Raw genomic sequence first — 16,955 nt, forward strand, 5'->3', positions numbered from 1 at the left:
TACCTTTCTGCCAAGACTATACTGTTTTGATTATTATAGCTTTGAAATAAATTTTGACAGCAGGGAGTTTTGAGCCCTCCAAATACATTCTTTTTCAAGATTGTTTTGGCCATTTGGGGGTCCTTTGAAATGTTACGAATTTTAGTATGGATTTTTCTATTTCTGCAAAACATGTTGTTGAAATTTTGAAAAGGATTACATTAAATCTGTAGATTGCTTTGGGTAGTATTAACATCTTACCAGTATTGAGTCTTCCAATTCATAATCATAGGATGTCTTTCCATTTATTTATGTCTTAATTTATTTCAGCAAAATTTTGCAGCTTTCATTGTGCAAGTTTTTCATCACATTGAATAATTCCCAAATATTTTATTATTTTCAATGATATTATAAATGAAATTCTTTTCATAATTTCCTTTATATTGTTTATTGTTAGTGTATAGGATTACAACTGATTTTTACTTTAATTTTATACATGAAACTTTGCTGAGATTATTTATTCTTCCTAACAGTATTTTGTGCGGAATCTTCAGGGTTTTTTACACATAAGATCAGATCATATGTGGAGACAATTTTACTTCTTTCTTTCCAATTTGGATCCCCTTTATTTTTCTTGACTAATTGCTCTAACTAGGACTTCCAGTACTATGCTGAATAGAAGTGGTGAAAGCTGGCATCCTTACCTTGATCCCGATCTGAAAGAAAAAGCCTTCAGGTATTTCACCATTATGTGTGATGTTAGCTATGGGCTTGTCATAATTGGCCTTTATTACGTTGAAGTAGTTTCCTTTTATTCCTAGTTTTTTGAGAGTTTTTTTTTTTTTTAATCATGAAAGGGTGTTGAATTTTGTGAAATGCTTTTTCTGCATCAATTGAAATAATTGTGTTTTTTGGTCCTTCATTGTGTTAATAGAATGTATTACATCAATCAATTGTTATATTTTGAGCCATCCTTGAATTCCAGGAATAAATCCTGCTTGGTTATGTTGCTAGTACTTTCTTGAAGATTTTGTATCAATGTTCATAAGGGATATTACTCTGTAGTTTTATTTTCTTGTAGTGTGTCTGTCTGGATATGGCATCAGGGTAATGCTGGCTTCATATAAAGAGTTAGAAAGTGTCTCCTTCTCTTCAATAGTTTGAAAAAACTTTGAGAAGAATTTATATTAGTTATTCTTTAAATATTTGGCAAAATTCACCTGTGAAGACAGGAGGTCGAGGGATTTTCTTTACTGAAAGATTTTTTTATTTAATTTCCTTGCTAGCTATAAGTCTATTCAGATTTTAAAATTTATTTCTTTATAATTTAGTCTTGATAAGTTTTGTGTTTCTCAAAATCTGTCCATTTCATAAGGTTATTTCATTTGTGTACAATTTTTTTATCATTCTTTCTTCTAATAATTTTTATTTCTGTAGAATTGGTAGTAATATACTAACTTCCATTTCTGATTTTAATAATTTGAGTTTTCCCTCTTTTTTATTCTTAGTCCATTTATCTCTGTCAATTTTTTTTTTTTTTTTTTTGAGATGGAGTCTCGCTGTCACACAGCCTAGAGTGCAATGGCGTAATCTTGGTTCACTGCAACTTCTGCTTCCCAGGTTTGAGCGATTGTCCAGCCTTAGCCTCCCAAGTAGCTGGTACTACAGGTGTGTGCCTCCACACCTGGCTAATTTTAGTATTTTTAGTAAAGATGGCATTTCGCCATGTTGGCCAGGCTGGTTTCAAACTCCTGACCTCAAGTGATCTGCCCACCTCGGCCTCCCAGGGTGCTGGGATTACATGTATGAGCCACTGCACCTGGCTCTGTCAATTTTTTTTTAATCTTTTCAAAGAACTAACTTGGTTTCATTGATTTTTTTCTATTGTTTTCTCTATCTCTCTTTTGTATATCTCTGCTCTAATTTTTATTATTTTCTGACTTCTGCTAGCTTTGAGTTTATTTTGTTCTTTCTCAGTTCATTAAGTTGTAAAGTTGCATTTTTTATTTGAGATCTTTCTTGTTTGCTAATTTAAGTATTTATAGCTCTACATTTCCTCCTGAGCACTACTTTCACTGTACCCCATAAGTTTTGGTGTGTTGTGTTTTCATTTTTATTCAATTCTAAGTATTTTCACACTTCCCTTTTGATTAATTCTTTAATCCACTTATTAAAAGTGTGTTGCACATGGACACATATAGGGGAACAACACACACTGGGGCCTTTCAGAGGGTGGAGGGTGAGAGAAGAAAAAAGATCAGGAAAAATAACTAATGAGTACTAGGCATAATATCTGGCTAATGAAATAATCTGTTCAACAAACCCCAATAACACAAGTTTACTTGTGTAACAAACTTGAACTTGTACCCCTAAACTTAAAATAAAAGGTTTTTTAAGAGTATTGCTTAATTTACATAATTTTGTGAATTTTTTAGTTTTACTTGTTATTGACTTCATGAAGAAACTGTGCATATTATCTATCCTATAACATCTATTGAGACTTAGTTTGTGGCCTAACATATGGTCTATCTTAGAAAATGTTCCATTTACAGTTAAGAAGAATGCGCATGCTGCTGTTATTTGGTGGAATGTTCTATATATGTCTGTTGTATCTAGTTGGTTTATTTTATTGTTTAAATCCTCTATTTATTTACTTGTCTCTGTCTGGTTTTATCCATGGGGGTTGGAGGAGGAGGGTATTATTGAAATCTCCAACTATTACTGTAGAACTGTTTGCTTTTCTGTTTGGTTTTGCTTATGTTTTTTATAGTCATTAGGTGAGTAAATGTTTATAATTGTTATACCTTCTTGATGTATTGAAACTTAATATATATTGCCCTTCTTAGTCTCTTGTGTGTAATTTTTTTTTAATTTAAAGTCTATTTCATCTGATATTAGTATACCAACCCCTGTTCTCTTTTGGTTACCATTTGCATGAAATTTATTTTTCCATTCTTTTACTATCAATCTATTTTTGTATTTGGGTCTAAAATAAGTCTCTTGTAGAGAGTGTACAGTTGGATCTTTTTTAAAACTTTATTCTGACAATCTCTACATTTTGATTGGAGAGTTTAATCCATTCACTTACTTCTGTCATTTGCTGTTTGTTTACTATATGCATTATAGCTTTTTGTATTTCGTCTTCTGCATTACTGTCTTGTTCTGTGTTTACTTGGTTCTTTTATAGTGAACACTTTAATTTGCTTCTTATTCCTTTTTGTGTATATTCTATAACTATATTTTTCTGGTTACCATGGGGATTACATTTAACACCCTAAAGTTATAACACTGTAATTTGAATTTATACCAATTTAACTTCAGTAACATACAAACATTCTGCTTCTTTACAATTCTGTCCTATCTGGTTCAATTATTCATGTCAGAAAAATACAGTTTCATACATTGTATGTCCAAACGCAAAAACCATAATGTTAAAAATGCATCAGTTTCTTTATGTAAAAAACAAAATATAGAGTCACAAACCAAAGCTAAAATAATACTAGTTTTTAGGCTAAAAGTCTAAATATTTTTAGTTTTAGACTAAAAATATATTCGTCTTTTAAATAATGTAGAAAATAAAAAGTGGAGTTACAAACTGTTGTTACTACAATACTCGATTTTAGAATTGCTCACATATTTACCTTTATTGAGATCTTTATTTCTTCATATGGCTTTAAGTTACTATGGAGTATCCTTTCATTTCAACCTGTAGGACTTCCTTTAGCATTTGTAGGGCATCTGTAGGGTAGGTCTAAGAGTAACAAACTCCTTCAGCTTTTGTTTTTCTGGGAAAGTCTTAATTGCACCCTCACTTTGAAAGCTGGTTTTGCCTAATACAGGATTCTTGGTTAACAAGTTTCTTTTAATTTTAGTATTTTGAATATATTATCAGTCTAATGCCTTCTGACATCCAAAGTTTCCAATAAAAAATCTGCTGATAATCTTATTAAGAATCCCTTGAATATGGTGAGTTGCTTCTCTCTTGCTGCTTTCAAGATTCTCTCTTTGTCTTTGACTTTTTAAGTTTGATTAAAATGTATCTCAGTATGAGTCTCTTTGAGTTCATTCTAGTTGAAATTTGTTGAGCTTCTTTGATGTTTATAGTCATGCCTTTCACCAAATTTGGGAAGTTTTTGGTCATAATCTCTTATTCTCTCTGCCGCTTTCTCTCTCTTCTCCTTCTGAGACTCTCTCAATGCATATGTTGGTCTGCTTGGTGGTGTCTCACATGTTCCTTAGGCTCTGTTCATTTTTCTTGAATTTTTTTAAATGTTCCTCAAACTCAATAATTTTCATTGCCCCATCTTCAATTGCACTGATTCTTTTTGCTATCTGCTCAAATGTGTCTTTGAATCCTGCTAGTGGATTTTTTTATTTCCATTGTTGTACTTTTGAGCTCTAGATTTTCCATTGGTTTCCTTTTTGGTTTTCTATTTATTTACTGATATTCTCATTTTGTCTATTCCTCATTTTCTTGACTTTATGTCATCCTTTAATTCTTTGAGCATATTTAAGGAAGTAATTTTAAAGTCTTTGTCTAATAGGTTACCATCTGGTCTTTCTCAGGAAGAGTTTCTGTTGGTATATTAATTTATTTTTTGAATGGGTCATACTTTCCCATTTCTTTGTATGTCTTGTGTTTTTTTGTTGAAAACTGAATATCTGAATCTAATATTGTGATAACTCTGGTAATCAGATTCTTCCCCACATGAAGAATTGCAGTTTTTATTTTGTTTAATTTTTTATTGTTGTAGGCTATCTACAGAGTTAGCCTAAGGAATAAAATTAAGGTCTTCTCAGGCTCTTTCTGAGCCTGTGACTTCCCTACGCATGCATACTGACTTTTTAATTTTCCTCATACATGTGGTTGCTTGAATGTCCTCGTCTTTAATGTCTGGATCCTAAAAGGAAAAAAGAAAAAAAATATATGATGTGAGAAGTAGGGAAGGAGCTGACTTTTTAAATATACTGGAAGCTGCTTTAGCCCAAGAAGAAATGACTTACAACAATAAGGGGTGTTGTGTGTGTGTGTGTGTGTGTGTGTGTATGTGTGCAACAATAGCTGCTGGCCAATGTGTCTGCACTTCTGTGATCAGAAGCAGCAATCATCAATCAAAACACAGATCCATAACATTTGGAAAACTTGGTTCTTATTGCCCATCCTAGTTCCTGCAAGATGACTGCAATCTGCTCCAGGAACGTGTGCACAGTGGCCTCCTATGAGGGTTGTGGGTGGGTATGAGTATCTGCAACTGGGTTAAGAGCTGAAATTGACCAAAATTAACTGCAACTTATCATCCAAGACTTCCCCTGAATATTGCAAGGATTCAATAGATTTCAGGCTTTCAAAATAGATACGTTAGACAGATTCTGCCAGTGCATTTTTTGTGTAGGTAGGAAGACATATTCCTGCTCATCCTACTCTGCCATCTTCCAGAATCCTCTTCAAATTGACTTTATCACATTTTCTGAATGAAGTTACCACTTGGACACTTATGGCTTCCAGGTCTATATTCAAGACAGGATAGCTCTCTTGAATTTCAGATTCTTATATCTATTTCTCACTTGGTTTTATGATGTTAAGCTCTGTGCCGCAATTTCTTTATCTGTAAACAGAAATCCAAATCCTCCTGTCAGATTATTTTGATGACAAATGATTTAAAGCTTGCAAAGTGCCTGGCACCATCATTAGTGCTTAATAAATATTTGTTTACCAAGAATTGTCCTAATCAATGCTTATACATCTTCTATATTTAGGTTCCTCAAACCCAAAGTGAGAGTCTAACTCTATGTTTTTATTAAAAAAGTAAATTCTTATGGTCAGGGAACTAGTCCATCTCTTCTGGCCTCTCCATATCATGGTGTTATGTATAGGATAAGTATGCAGAAAATGAAAATCTTTGGATTTATTTTTAAAGAGAGAATCACAAACAGAATTATATCAACAGCAATATACACTTTGGCAGATTTTGTCTTACTATAAAATGTAAGCATGTGATTTGTAAATTTCAGTCCACGTACAGGAAACCTCAATAATCTGGAAAGGTGCTTCATAGCTTCTACAAGAGGTGGGAAAAACATACAGATGACACACACATACACAGACATACGCATTCACACACACAGTACCTTGGAAAACTCACTATCACTTTTGTGTGTTTTATAAGCTGAAATCCCTTGGATATTTTATTTGAATCAAAAGTTCCACTGGTGAGAAAAATAAAATTTTGGAAACCACGACAATAAAATTTGAATCTACTCATGTACAAGACTATCTTCACTTTTCTGAAATGAATATGATGGAATTATTTGCACTGAATTCTGGAGAGATATTCAAAATATTTTGAGAGAGAGAGAGAAAGAGAGATCACATACACGTAACTTTTATTATAGTATATTTTTATAACTGTTCTGTTTTATTATTAATTATGGTGCCTAATTTAAAAATTAAAATTTATTGTAGGTATTTATGTTTAGAAAAAAAACATAGTATTTATAGGATTCGGTACTATCTGTGGTTTCAGTCACCCACTGGGGATCTTGGAATGTACCTCTGTGGATAAGGGGAAACTACTGTATATACTCCTCTCTTGCAATGCACTAAGACAGAGCAGGTATAAAACGTGAGCACTTGGGCCAGCAGGCTGTGGACAATTTCACTACATTTAAAACTACCTTAGGTTTCTGAGATACACCTACTTAACTGTAGCTATGATAAAGAAGGATTTAATATTCAGTGATGGTACATACTTGTTATCTCCTACCTAGGGAAATTCATAGATATCCCTTTTTACCTTGAATTATTATGAAATATGTTATTATTTATATCAGAACAAAGAAATAATGCAAATTTCCCATTTCTTTCATTCAATTATGACTAAGAATACGTCATAAGCACAATGAATATATCATTACATCACCTTCTAAATCTTAAAAAAAGTTTATTTAACCAACATAACCGTATTGAGTAAAATCAGCTTGGGAGAAAATTAGTTGCTTGCTAAATTGTGGAAAACAACGATATCTTTTTGAACAATATATCCAACAGAATGTTGTAGAGTTCAATGCAAACTTCAGTCCAGGTCAGCATCCCTTGGCTTATGCTCTCTCATAAACTCTCGTGGAAGTGATGCCTTTCATGATGCATTCCTAGACACAAAAAACAATTCTTGGTCAATCACTGGGACTAAACCATGGATTTATTTATTGTCTCTCTCAATGTTGGGAATAAAACAATATTCATTCAAAAGATATTCATTTCTGGACTCCTATATATGTACCCATATATTGTAATAAGGTAGGGAGATACAAACTCCAGGAAAATACAAGTTTTCCCCCCCAGGTACCTTAAAATCTGTATAGTGACTGAGAAACATAAGCAGAGATAGGTAATACAATGTGGTGGAGGTACCACTGGAGACAGCCTTAGGATGCCTGGAAGCAGGCAGAGAATGCTTCCTACAAGACAGCATGCCTTTGTTGAACTCAAAAGCATGAAGGGCAAATGCCAGAGTGGAAGCATAATTCCAATAAAATCCTCTTTTTGTTTTAGATAATCAAAAGGAAAATCTTTTTCCTTAAGTAGAATAGTGATCATGAGATGACTAGCAGTAAGATCCAGAATTAAGTAGCTAGAAGATACTCACCACCACCAGTTTATCATCCTCTAGTTTTCTCTTTATGGTGGTTGATTTTCCATCCCATTTCTGCACATGTACCAGGACACCCCCATCTAAGGTTATGGTGCTCTGTAGGCATAAGAAAATGTAATGACAATGTGCATATGGAGGCAGAAAAAAATTTAAAATAGAGTGCCTTTGTTCAAAGGAATATTTTGAGGTCATTAGTAATTCTAAATGACAAGAATATATTGCAACAAGAAAAAAATGAGTCTCAAAAACAACAACATAACCACTGATAGATACATTATGCCCGGAGTGTTATACAAATTACATAATTGGAAAAATACTGTGAAGAAATATGAAAAAGAAATTTACATTGAGATGGTGGTAGTATGGGTGGTTTTTCTATTTCTTTCTTCCATTTTTATAAACATTCTCATACATTGTTATAGTATTTTAATTCACTTTAAATACTCTATGTATTGTGTGACTCAAATAAATTATGTTAATAATTTTTTTGTTAATATGGAGACAGGCCAGGTGTGGTGGCTCACAACTGTAATTCCAGCACTTAGGGAGGCCAAGGCAGGAGGATTGCTTGAGGCCAGGAGTTTGAGACCAGCCTGGGCAACATGGTAAAACTCTTGTCTCTACAAAAAAATTAAGGAATTAGCTGGGTGTGATGGCACACAGCTCTATTACCAGCTACTCAGGAGGCTGAAGTGGGAGAAACACTTGAGCCCAGGAATTCGAGGCTGTAGTGAGCTATGATTGTGCCATGTCACTGCAGCCTGTTTGACAGAGTGAGATCCTGTCTCTAAAAATAATAATACTTTTTTAACATGAGGACAACTTAATAAAATGGGGAAAAATTCACCAACTCTGTATCTAAGGAAACACAGTTTAGATGTAGGAGTTCAGGGATCTCTAGCTTATGATAGAATGGTTTCCCTCCTTTTATCATAAAATGATTTCTTATAGCAATGGCGATTTAGAAACCAGGCATGTACTCTGTGCCACTTCCTTATTTCTCACCTTGACTTTCCTGTCATCTGCGGTGACTTCGTCAAATTCCTGGCCCAGTTTGAAGGAAATCTCAGTATTTTTAAAGGTACTTTCAGATTTAATGGTGATCACATCCCCATTCACACTGATGATCATGTTAGGTTTGGCCATGCCAGCCACTTTCCTGGTGGCAAAGCCCACTCCTACAGTTAGGAAAAGAAAAGATGTCAGGTTTACATTTTCTGTCACGTACTTATCCAAGTCAGAGAATGTGTGTGCGCACACAGGTGCATGTGTAAGAGGAAGAAGACACAGTGAGTTTCTTAAAGGCCTAATTTAAACAGCTCCTGCAGATAAAATCAGGCTAATACTTAAAAAAAAAAAACAAAAAAAAAACCCACAAAGAAAACAAAAACACAACCTCTGAGAAACAATAGGTGTAGGCCTATTCTTTAAACTTTCCTTTCTCTGGTCTGGATACAACTTCTCAGGAGACCCATTGTTTATTTTCAACAAAAATATGTATAAAGGTTAAGTCATTGGGAAGATATATATTTAAAATGTTAGCCACTATTATTTTTCTCTCTTAATAAAATACTTGAGGCTACTTGACCATTCCATCTCAGATACTCAATATTACATTTAAGAAGGCACAAAGACAGAATTTTCAACAGAATTTTGGGGGTTAATGTAGAGTTATTTAGTTAAAGTTTCGTCTGTTTTGATGTGTGACAAAAGTCACATTTCATAGCATTTGTTGCCAAGTCTACTTTTCTGTCCTTCTTTCTCAAATTACTCCACGATGAAATGAAGATTTTCATGAATTTCTACAAAAGGCAAAATGTTTCCTACATTTATAACATTTTAGAGTGGTGATATCATTGCTAATAATTTATAGGGGATATTTAAAAAGGGACTAGTCATCAAATTGTGAAAACTTTAACATTTAAGAAATCACCATTTCTTAGTTTAGAATAGGTTAGAAGCCAATACTTTGATTTCCAATCACCTAAATTGTGAACTTTTTTCTTTCTTTAAAAGGAGAATATATTTTCTTGTGCAAGGTATGGAATGAGTAATTTACAGCCTAACATAGCAGTAACTTGCTGACACTGTGTATGTCATGCAGAGTTTATGACAGTCATAGATGTGTTGAAATTTTTAAACGTGCATATAAATCTAAGCTCTTTCTTTGACTAAAGGCAACCAATGGTTAGAAATTGGGAAGAAGGCCGGGCGCGGTGGCTCAAGCCTGTAATCCCAGCACTTTGGGAGGCCGAGGCGGGCGGATCACGAGGTCAGGAGATCGAGACCATCCTGGCTAACACTGTGAAACCCCATCTCTACTAAAAATACAAAAAAAAAAAAAATTAGCCGGGCGTGTTGGCGGGCGCCTGTAGTCCCAGCTACTCGGGAGGCTGAGGCAGGAGAATGACGTGAACCCGGGAGGCAGAGCTTGCAGTGAGCCGAGATGGCGCCACTGCACTCCAGCCTGGGGGGCAGGGCAAGACTCCGTCTCAAAACAAAAAAAAAAGAAATTGGGAAGCACTGGGAGAGATATATGGTGCAAAATGAGTAATACTGAGGCTCCAATTTGGCTGTCTGTCTGAAAAATGGCCACAGGTGTGTCTTCAAGTCCTGGCTCAGTTACAAAATATAACATTAAATGTATGGAGTGAGTCCACTTCGTGAATGGAGGCAAAACTGAGTGTGATTCTAGAATGGTTGACCTTGGGAAAAACCAGTCTCCATTTGCTTGATTTTGCTTCTATTTGACGATGAACACAATACCTGCCCACAGCAGCTAATTTCATGCAGAAGGTGTTTTATTGACTTTAATTATAATCAGCCCTTTATAATTTAAAAACAGTGTTATTAGAAAATATAAATATTAAAAGTATAACATTTTTCTAAAAATAAATAGTTAAATGGCCCCAAATCCTGGCTTTTCTGCATCAGTGCATATTAATTAGTTTATTGAATCACTCTAGTTTATTCTAGAAAGTCTCTTGCTGAAGTCACCAATTTCCCTATCATCTGAAAACAAGAAACATAATTACAGACAAGCAAAAAAATATATACTGTATTATTTACAGGAGGGTTAAGTGTTTTGAGATTTGATGATTACATTCTAAACCCTAAGATTGCATAAAATTCCTCCCCAGTTTGCTAACCCCAGTTCTGACTTTATTGGACTGTCACGCATGGGGTTGAGGGAGAAAGGCTTTCAAAGTAGAAGCTGCCTGAGTGAGAGGTTGCCTCTTCTGCTTTACCTCCATAGTTATCTGAGAGACATTCATCCAATGACACGCTGACAAAGTTAAGAGCGTCTAAAAAATTAAAAACCTCTACTGTCAAAGAAGAGGTATGTTACATACGTAACATTCTCCTTTTAAATTTGTTGATAATTCTATGGCATACTATGTCATTTCTAGTCAAAAGAAGTATTTAAGCCATTTAAGAAACATATTTTCTGAAATTAAAATTTTTGTCTATCATAAAACAACCACATATTTTAATAGATTAACATTGAGACAAGAAAATAATTGGCTAACATACGATTACTGAAAAAGAACCTTGCATTAAGGGAACTAGAGTGCTTTCAGTTTGAAATGAAAATTATTGCATATTGACTTTTTTCCAAGTTATTGCTTAATTTATATGCAAAAGGGGATGAAAGAGAAACAGGCAAAAAGCTAAGTAAACCAAGGATACCCAAGTTTTGCAATTAAAGTCAAATCTTATCATTTCTAAAGACCATAAACATTTCATTTAGACACTTTTTATATTGGTACACCTTTAGGAAGCATTAGTTGTAGCTTTGGTTCCGAATTTCTCTAGAAACAAATGATTATCACTTGCTATGTGTGCAGCCTTTCTATAGAAAGCAGCATTTTCATTTCTGGTCAGGGTTCCAGACATTGCTATAAACACAGCTATAAACTCTTTTTCCCAAAAGAAAATATTATAAATCCAGTCATTCCACAACGCATTTCCTTACCTACTTCTTTCATATAATCATCAAAGTTTTCACTGGAGACAAGTTTCCAGGTACCTACAAAAGCATCACACATTTTGTGAGTTTTCTAGGATTATTCTTCAAGGTGAGAAGGAAGCTGCAGTTTTCAGGAGGGTGCTGTGATCCTCTTGAGTCCAGATAACTTCCTTTTAAAGATGATCAGAACATGTGACCTTAGGAATGACCAATTGGGAATGATATCCAATCATTTCCTTCATTACCGGCCTCTGCATTTTTTTCTCTGAGTCATGTTTTTTAATAGAAGTTTCTCAACTTTGGTTCTCCCTGGCAAACAGTCATTGGACTTAGAGTACAAATTATTTTTAAACCACTAACAGGATATTTTAAACATTCTTGTTTTGACAGCTTAATGCTCAGTGCACTGAATTTCCCCCTATTATTCCTATACATATTTATCCCAGTGTAGATAGGGGAAATTATTTTGAGATAAACTTTGACCTTATTGGGGGGGGTATTTAAATTGCAGTTATGTGGTTCTTTTGAATTAAGGAATCTAAGAACTGCCTCGGAGATTCTTACATAATTGCAAAGGCTCTTTGGGATAGTACTGTCTCAGGAATTACCTGGCAATTAAAACAAAATAAATAATGGGATTTAAAAGTAATCCAGATTTCTGATTTTGAATGTTTTATATGAATAAAAAAGTACATTCAATTCATCCACCAGTAATCTGGACTGTAGATTTCATCGAAATGATAATTTAACCTCACTCTTTCCACCTCCTAAATGAGAGCATAGCATTGATTTCCACAGATCCTTTGAAAAATAGGCCTCATTCTAAAATACTTTCCTCATACTGAGAAAGTGCATTCAATTTCTGAACTGTATTATAAGTTCCGAATTTATTCAGATCAGAAGTGGTGTGGTCGCAAGCTACCAAAACCAATACCCTTCTTTTATACAGTGACCAATCTGTGAAACTAGTTTTCTAAAGTAATCGTGGTTTTCAATTCCCTTTGCCCCATGCAAGAATGACGGAAGTTGTTCACATGTGCTGCAAATTCCCACGAACATACCCAGATTTAGGGGAAAAAAAAGAAACTAAAATATTTCAGAGTGATGCATCTCTACACTGTGTATCCCACTGAACAGTACCTCCTGAGCATGTGATTGATTCACAAGCCTGCATAAGTATCCTGAGGGCTTCCCAAAAATGTTTGTGGCAGGAAATTCTGTAAGCAACAGGATTTTCTGTAGGAAAGCAAGTTGCTATGAAAGCCTGATAAAGTTAGGTTTTGCATTTGTTAATGGCACAGTAATAACACTCATCTATTCTGGACTGTTGCATAGATACACAGACTGTGGTGATGTACCATCCAGGTGGGCTTGCTATTAGTGATCCACCTGTTTTCCATTGAATAAGACTATTCAGATGGAAAGTAAATAAAAGCGACAAATTTTAATAGACGGATGTTTTTGATAATGTTTTAAATTAATTTGCTTCAGACAGGTTTTTAAATGATTGAATTTGAATACATACTATGTTTACTGTAACACTGCAATTTGGTTTTTTAAAATTTTTGTTTCTGTAGATTTAGGACTACATGTGCATTTTTGTTACATACGTATATTGAGTTGTAATAAAGTCTGGACTTTTAGTGTAATCATCACCCAAATAGTGTATATTGTACCCAATTGGTAATTTCTTTCTTTTTTTTTGAGATGGAGTTTTGATTTTGTTGTCCAGGCTGGAATCCAGTGGCGCAATCTTGGCTCACTGCAACCTCTGCCTCCCAGGTTCAAGAGATTCTCCTACCTCAGCCTCCCTAGTAGCGGGGATTACAGGAGCCCACCACTTGCCTGGATAATTTTTTTCCTCATATTTTTAGTAGAGACAGGGTTTCACCATGTTGGCCAGGGTGGTCTTGAACTCCTGACCTCAGGTGATCCACTCGCCTTAGTCTCCCAAAGTGCTGGGATTACACGAGTGAGCCACTGTGCCTGGCCCTGATAGGTAATTTCTTATCCCTTGCCCCCTCCCACCTTCCCACCTTTTGGAGTCTCCAATTGTCTATTATTCCACTCTGTATGTCTGTGTGTACACATTGTTTAGCTCCCACTTATAAGTGAGAATATGTAGTATTTTACTTTCTGTTTCTGATTTATTTCACTTAAGATAATGGTCTCCAGTTTCACCTATGTTGCTGCAAAAGAAATGATCTCATCCCTTTTTATGGCTGAGTGGTATTCCATGGTAAATATATATCACATTGTCTTTATCCAGTCATCCATTGATGGACACTTAGGTTGATTCCATGACTTTTTTATTGTGAATAATTGTTTTAGAGATTGACCGTCTGGTAGTGTAATCTCTGGTCACATGTGGCTCTTAGAATGTGGCTAGTATGACTGAGAAATTGAATTTTTAATTTTACTTAATTTTAATTAAAATGTAAGAAGTGATCCTCAATTCAGTTATTGAAAAACTTTTAAATATGTTTGAACCAATCTGGCTATGTCAATCTACTTTTTCAATTGTAAATTTTATGAAATCTAAATGTTGGACAAGTATTTCAAAAGAAAATTTAGAATCTGAATTGAGATGAACTGTTAGTATAAAATATATACCAGATTTTGAAGATAATATAAAAATATATCCTATATTATTCATTTTCTTACATTGATTACATGTTGAAATGACAACATTTTAGATATGTTAGGTTAAATAGAATGTATTATGAAAATTAATTTAACCTATTTCTTTTTTATTTTCCTAATGTGGCTACTAGAAAATTTTAGATTATATATGTGGCTTAGATTATATTTCTCCTGGGCAGTGCAGTTTTAGAGTACCATAGTAACAGCAAGCTTCGCTTATTTACTCAACATGTGATCAGGCACTGTGCTAACCAATGCGGATTCAACAGTGAGCCAGCCAGGGCAGGCATTTGCTTGCTCTCATGGAGCTTATATTCTAGTACTGGAGAAGGTCATATACAAAGAGACCTTGTGCATGAAATATGAAATAAATAAGCCAATCACAGGTAGTGCTGTGTTTTAGAGCAGACAGAATGGGGTACTCTGATGTAATGACCACTGTGAGGGTTGGAGCACTAGATGGGGCAATCCGGGAAAGTCTGTCAAAGAAGGTAGATAATTGAGCTGTTAGCTGAATGATGAGAAGAAGACAGCCACAGGAAGATCAGGAAAGAGACTGTTTCCGGCACAGGAAACTGCAGGAGCTGCTGGTTCCATTACCTTTCAGAACAATTTCACCCAAACGCAGCCATCCTGACATGTACAGACATATGTTCCCGGTGAGCAAAGTCCAAGGTCCATTAAGGAAGGGACTTTTGTTCAGATTAATTCATTGTTAGATACAAAGTAATTACATATTCAATAAAATGCCTGAAGGAAATCCTTCTTCGATTGGTTAGTGAGAGTCCACCAGCACGCCTATAAAAAACAACAAAAAAAACCTTGAAGAATATATTTGTAGGCCAGTAGCATTATCTTCTATACCAGCATATTCAGTGCCCGATCATCATTGGAGAAATGGCATAGTTGAGATTTCCTAGAAACAACTACTGGCTCTTTTAGAGTTCATATAAACAAGAATAGTAGTAACTCATAGTAAAGGATCTTGGTAACTTAAACAGCAATGAGAGAAGTAAGATGTGAGAAGGTAGTTGAGTCCACAGGAAGACCTTTCATATGATCACTTGGTGGTGGCGGGTGCCTGTAGTGCCAGCTACTCGGAGAGGCTGAGGCAGGAGAATGGCGTGAACCCGGGAGGCGGAGCTTGCAGTGAGCCGAGATTGCGCCACTGCACTCCAGCCTGGGCGACAGAGTGAGACTCTGCCTCAGAAAAAAAAAAAAAAAAAAAAAAAAAAGAGTAACAAGGCTTGGCAGAGTTTCTTACCTGAGAGATATTGCCCTTAAAAGCAGCTCAATGTATATCCTAAACACATGAAACATGTTGTGGAATACTAATATTCTTACTATGCAAAGGTCCACTAGGTTTTGTCTCGTGTAGGATAGAGAACTCTTTCTGGATGATAAGCTGTCCAGAAATTGAATGCAGAGGCCGAAAACTCCTGCTCTGCAGTATAAACAGGAATGTAAACAACTGTTCAGCTCCTAAAGAAATTATTTTTATCTTAATACCTAAGAGTTATTCTTGTTGACATGGAGAAAACTGAATATTCGCTCATCAAATTACTATCGTCTTTCATCACAATGTTGATGGATTGCTATGTGAATGAAGCAATACAAAATAAGGAGAATCACATGAAAAAACTAATTCAATATTATACGACCTTGGCCTCAATGCTCTGTGAAGGAAATCATCGCTAAGCATTAATGAAGAGAATCTGGACTTCATCAAAATTTTGGTGGTCATCCTTTCTTGAAAACTAGTAGAAATTATACTATTGGCATTTTCAAACATAGTTTCATTGTATAAAGTTTATGCTGGCAAATAATTTACAAAAAATCTTTTTTTTTGCAAGCCTGTTATGCTTAAGGCACTGTACTTCATAGGGGTAAGGGAATATAATAATAAATAAGACATAATTTGTGTCTCTCTTTTGTAATCTATGTTCTCATTCTAGTTACCAGCCTGGGACCAAAATAACGTACAAAGCATTTTAAAAGGTGTTTTGTTTAGATAGTCTTCTTGATATTAGCATATTTTGTACAGAAGGCACTTGTAGCTCTTCCAATTTTTTTTTACACTTTTATCACCTTTCATTAGCATGTAATGTATACAAGATAAGAGATACATTCACCGCATTCCCGATCTAACCTCATTCCTGACTTCCTTTCTCCTTCCCGAACTTTATCCCATGCATGACTTAAAGTTCCTGGCACCTGGTTCCTCACCAAATACTTGAATTAATAAATTAATTAACAAAAGGAATAAGATATGGATTTAAACTACATATTCATGCTTAATGCTCGTGTATGTGTTTAAAATCCCCCATGGGCTCCTGTCTCCGTTTTAGAACAATGAATCCAGTGGTCCTAGGCAGAGTGGATTATAAAGGATAGAGTGAGCAGATGTAAATCTGCTCAGAAGGCAAGAGTTAGGAGATGATGGGGGCTGAGCAAGGGCAATGAAATGAGACAATGGGGTAGCAGTGAAAGATACTGAGAAACAATATAGAAAGTATATAGGACACTCCTTCCCTTTTGGAGGGGCTTAGTACTCAGAAACAAGGTGCATAGGAGACAATTTGCCTTTGACTATGAAAAGAATTCCCACAGAGGTGACTATACTTTTATTCACACGTACCCCAGTACAGCATAGACATGCACACACCAGGTCAGAGTGTTTCCTTAGGGCTGTGGAAGGGGTCTTCAGTAGC

The 16,955-nt window shown here is 35.1% G+C and overlaps 1 protein-coding gene across 3 annotated transcripts; it reads right to left on the bottom strand.

Moving 5' to 3' along the window:
• Positions 1–6,630: 6,630 nt before the first annotated feature.
• On the bottom strand, positions 6,631–15,310 carry FABP4 (fatty acid binding protein 4). 3 transcript variants are annotated; one of them, XM_058444480.1, is made up of 5 exons: positions 15,294–15,310; positions 14,845–15,042; positions 8,637–8,809; positions 7,626–7,727; positions 6,943–7,128 (listed from the first exon to the last, which is right to left on the bottom strand). In XM_058444480.1, exons 2-5 carry the CDS (start codon positions 14,882–14,884, stop codon positions 7,078–7,080), a joined length of 366 nt encoding a protein of 121 aa, XP_058300463.1. In that variant the 5' UTR covers positions 14,885–15,042; positions 15,294–15,310; the 3' UTR covers positions 6,943–7,077. The 3 variants fall into 3 exon arrangements, with proteins under 3 accessions (XP_032615816.1, XP_058300463.1, XP_058300462.1); XM_032759925.2 differs by lacking the exons at positions 14,845–15,042; positions 15,294–15,310 and adding an exon at positions 11,608–11,746 and having other exon boundaries at positions 6,631–7,128; XM_058444479.1 differs by lacking the exon at positions 15,294–15,310 and having other exon boundaries at positions 14,845–15,274.
• Between the last annotated feature and the right edge of the window lie 1,645 nt (positions 15,311–16,955).

Source organism: Hylobates moloch, unplaced genomic scaffold, assembly GCF_009828535.3.
Source record: "Hylobates moloch isolate HMO894 unplaced genomic scaffold, HMol_V3 SCAFFOLD_9, whole genome shotgun sequence".
NCBI lineage: Eukaryota > Metazoa > Chordata > Mammalia > Primates > Hylobatidae > Hylobates > Hylobates moloch.

Excerpts from the sequence above, each read along its gene's own strand:
- FABP4 (XM_032759925.2), bottom strand. The coding sequence starts at position 11,680 with ATGTGTGATGCTTTTGTAGGTACCTGGAAACTTGTCTCCAGTGAAAAC. Across the intron at positions 7,728-8,636 it reads CAGATGACAGGAAAGTCAAG|AGCACCATAACCTTAGATGG; the intron begins GTGAGAAATAAG and ends TTATGCCTACAG. Across the intron at positions 7,129-7,625 it reads AGGATGATAAACTGGTGGTG|GAATGCATCATGAAAGGCAT; the intron begins GTGAGTATCTTC and ends TTTTGTGTCTAG.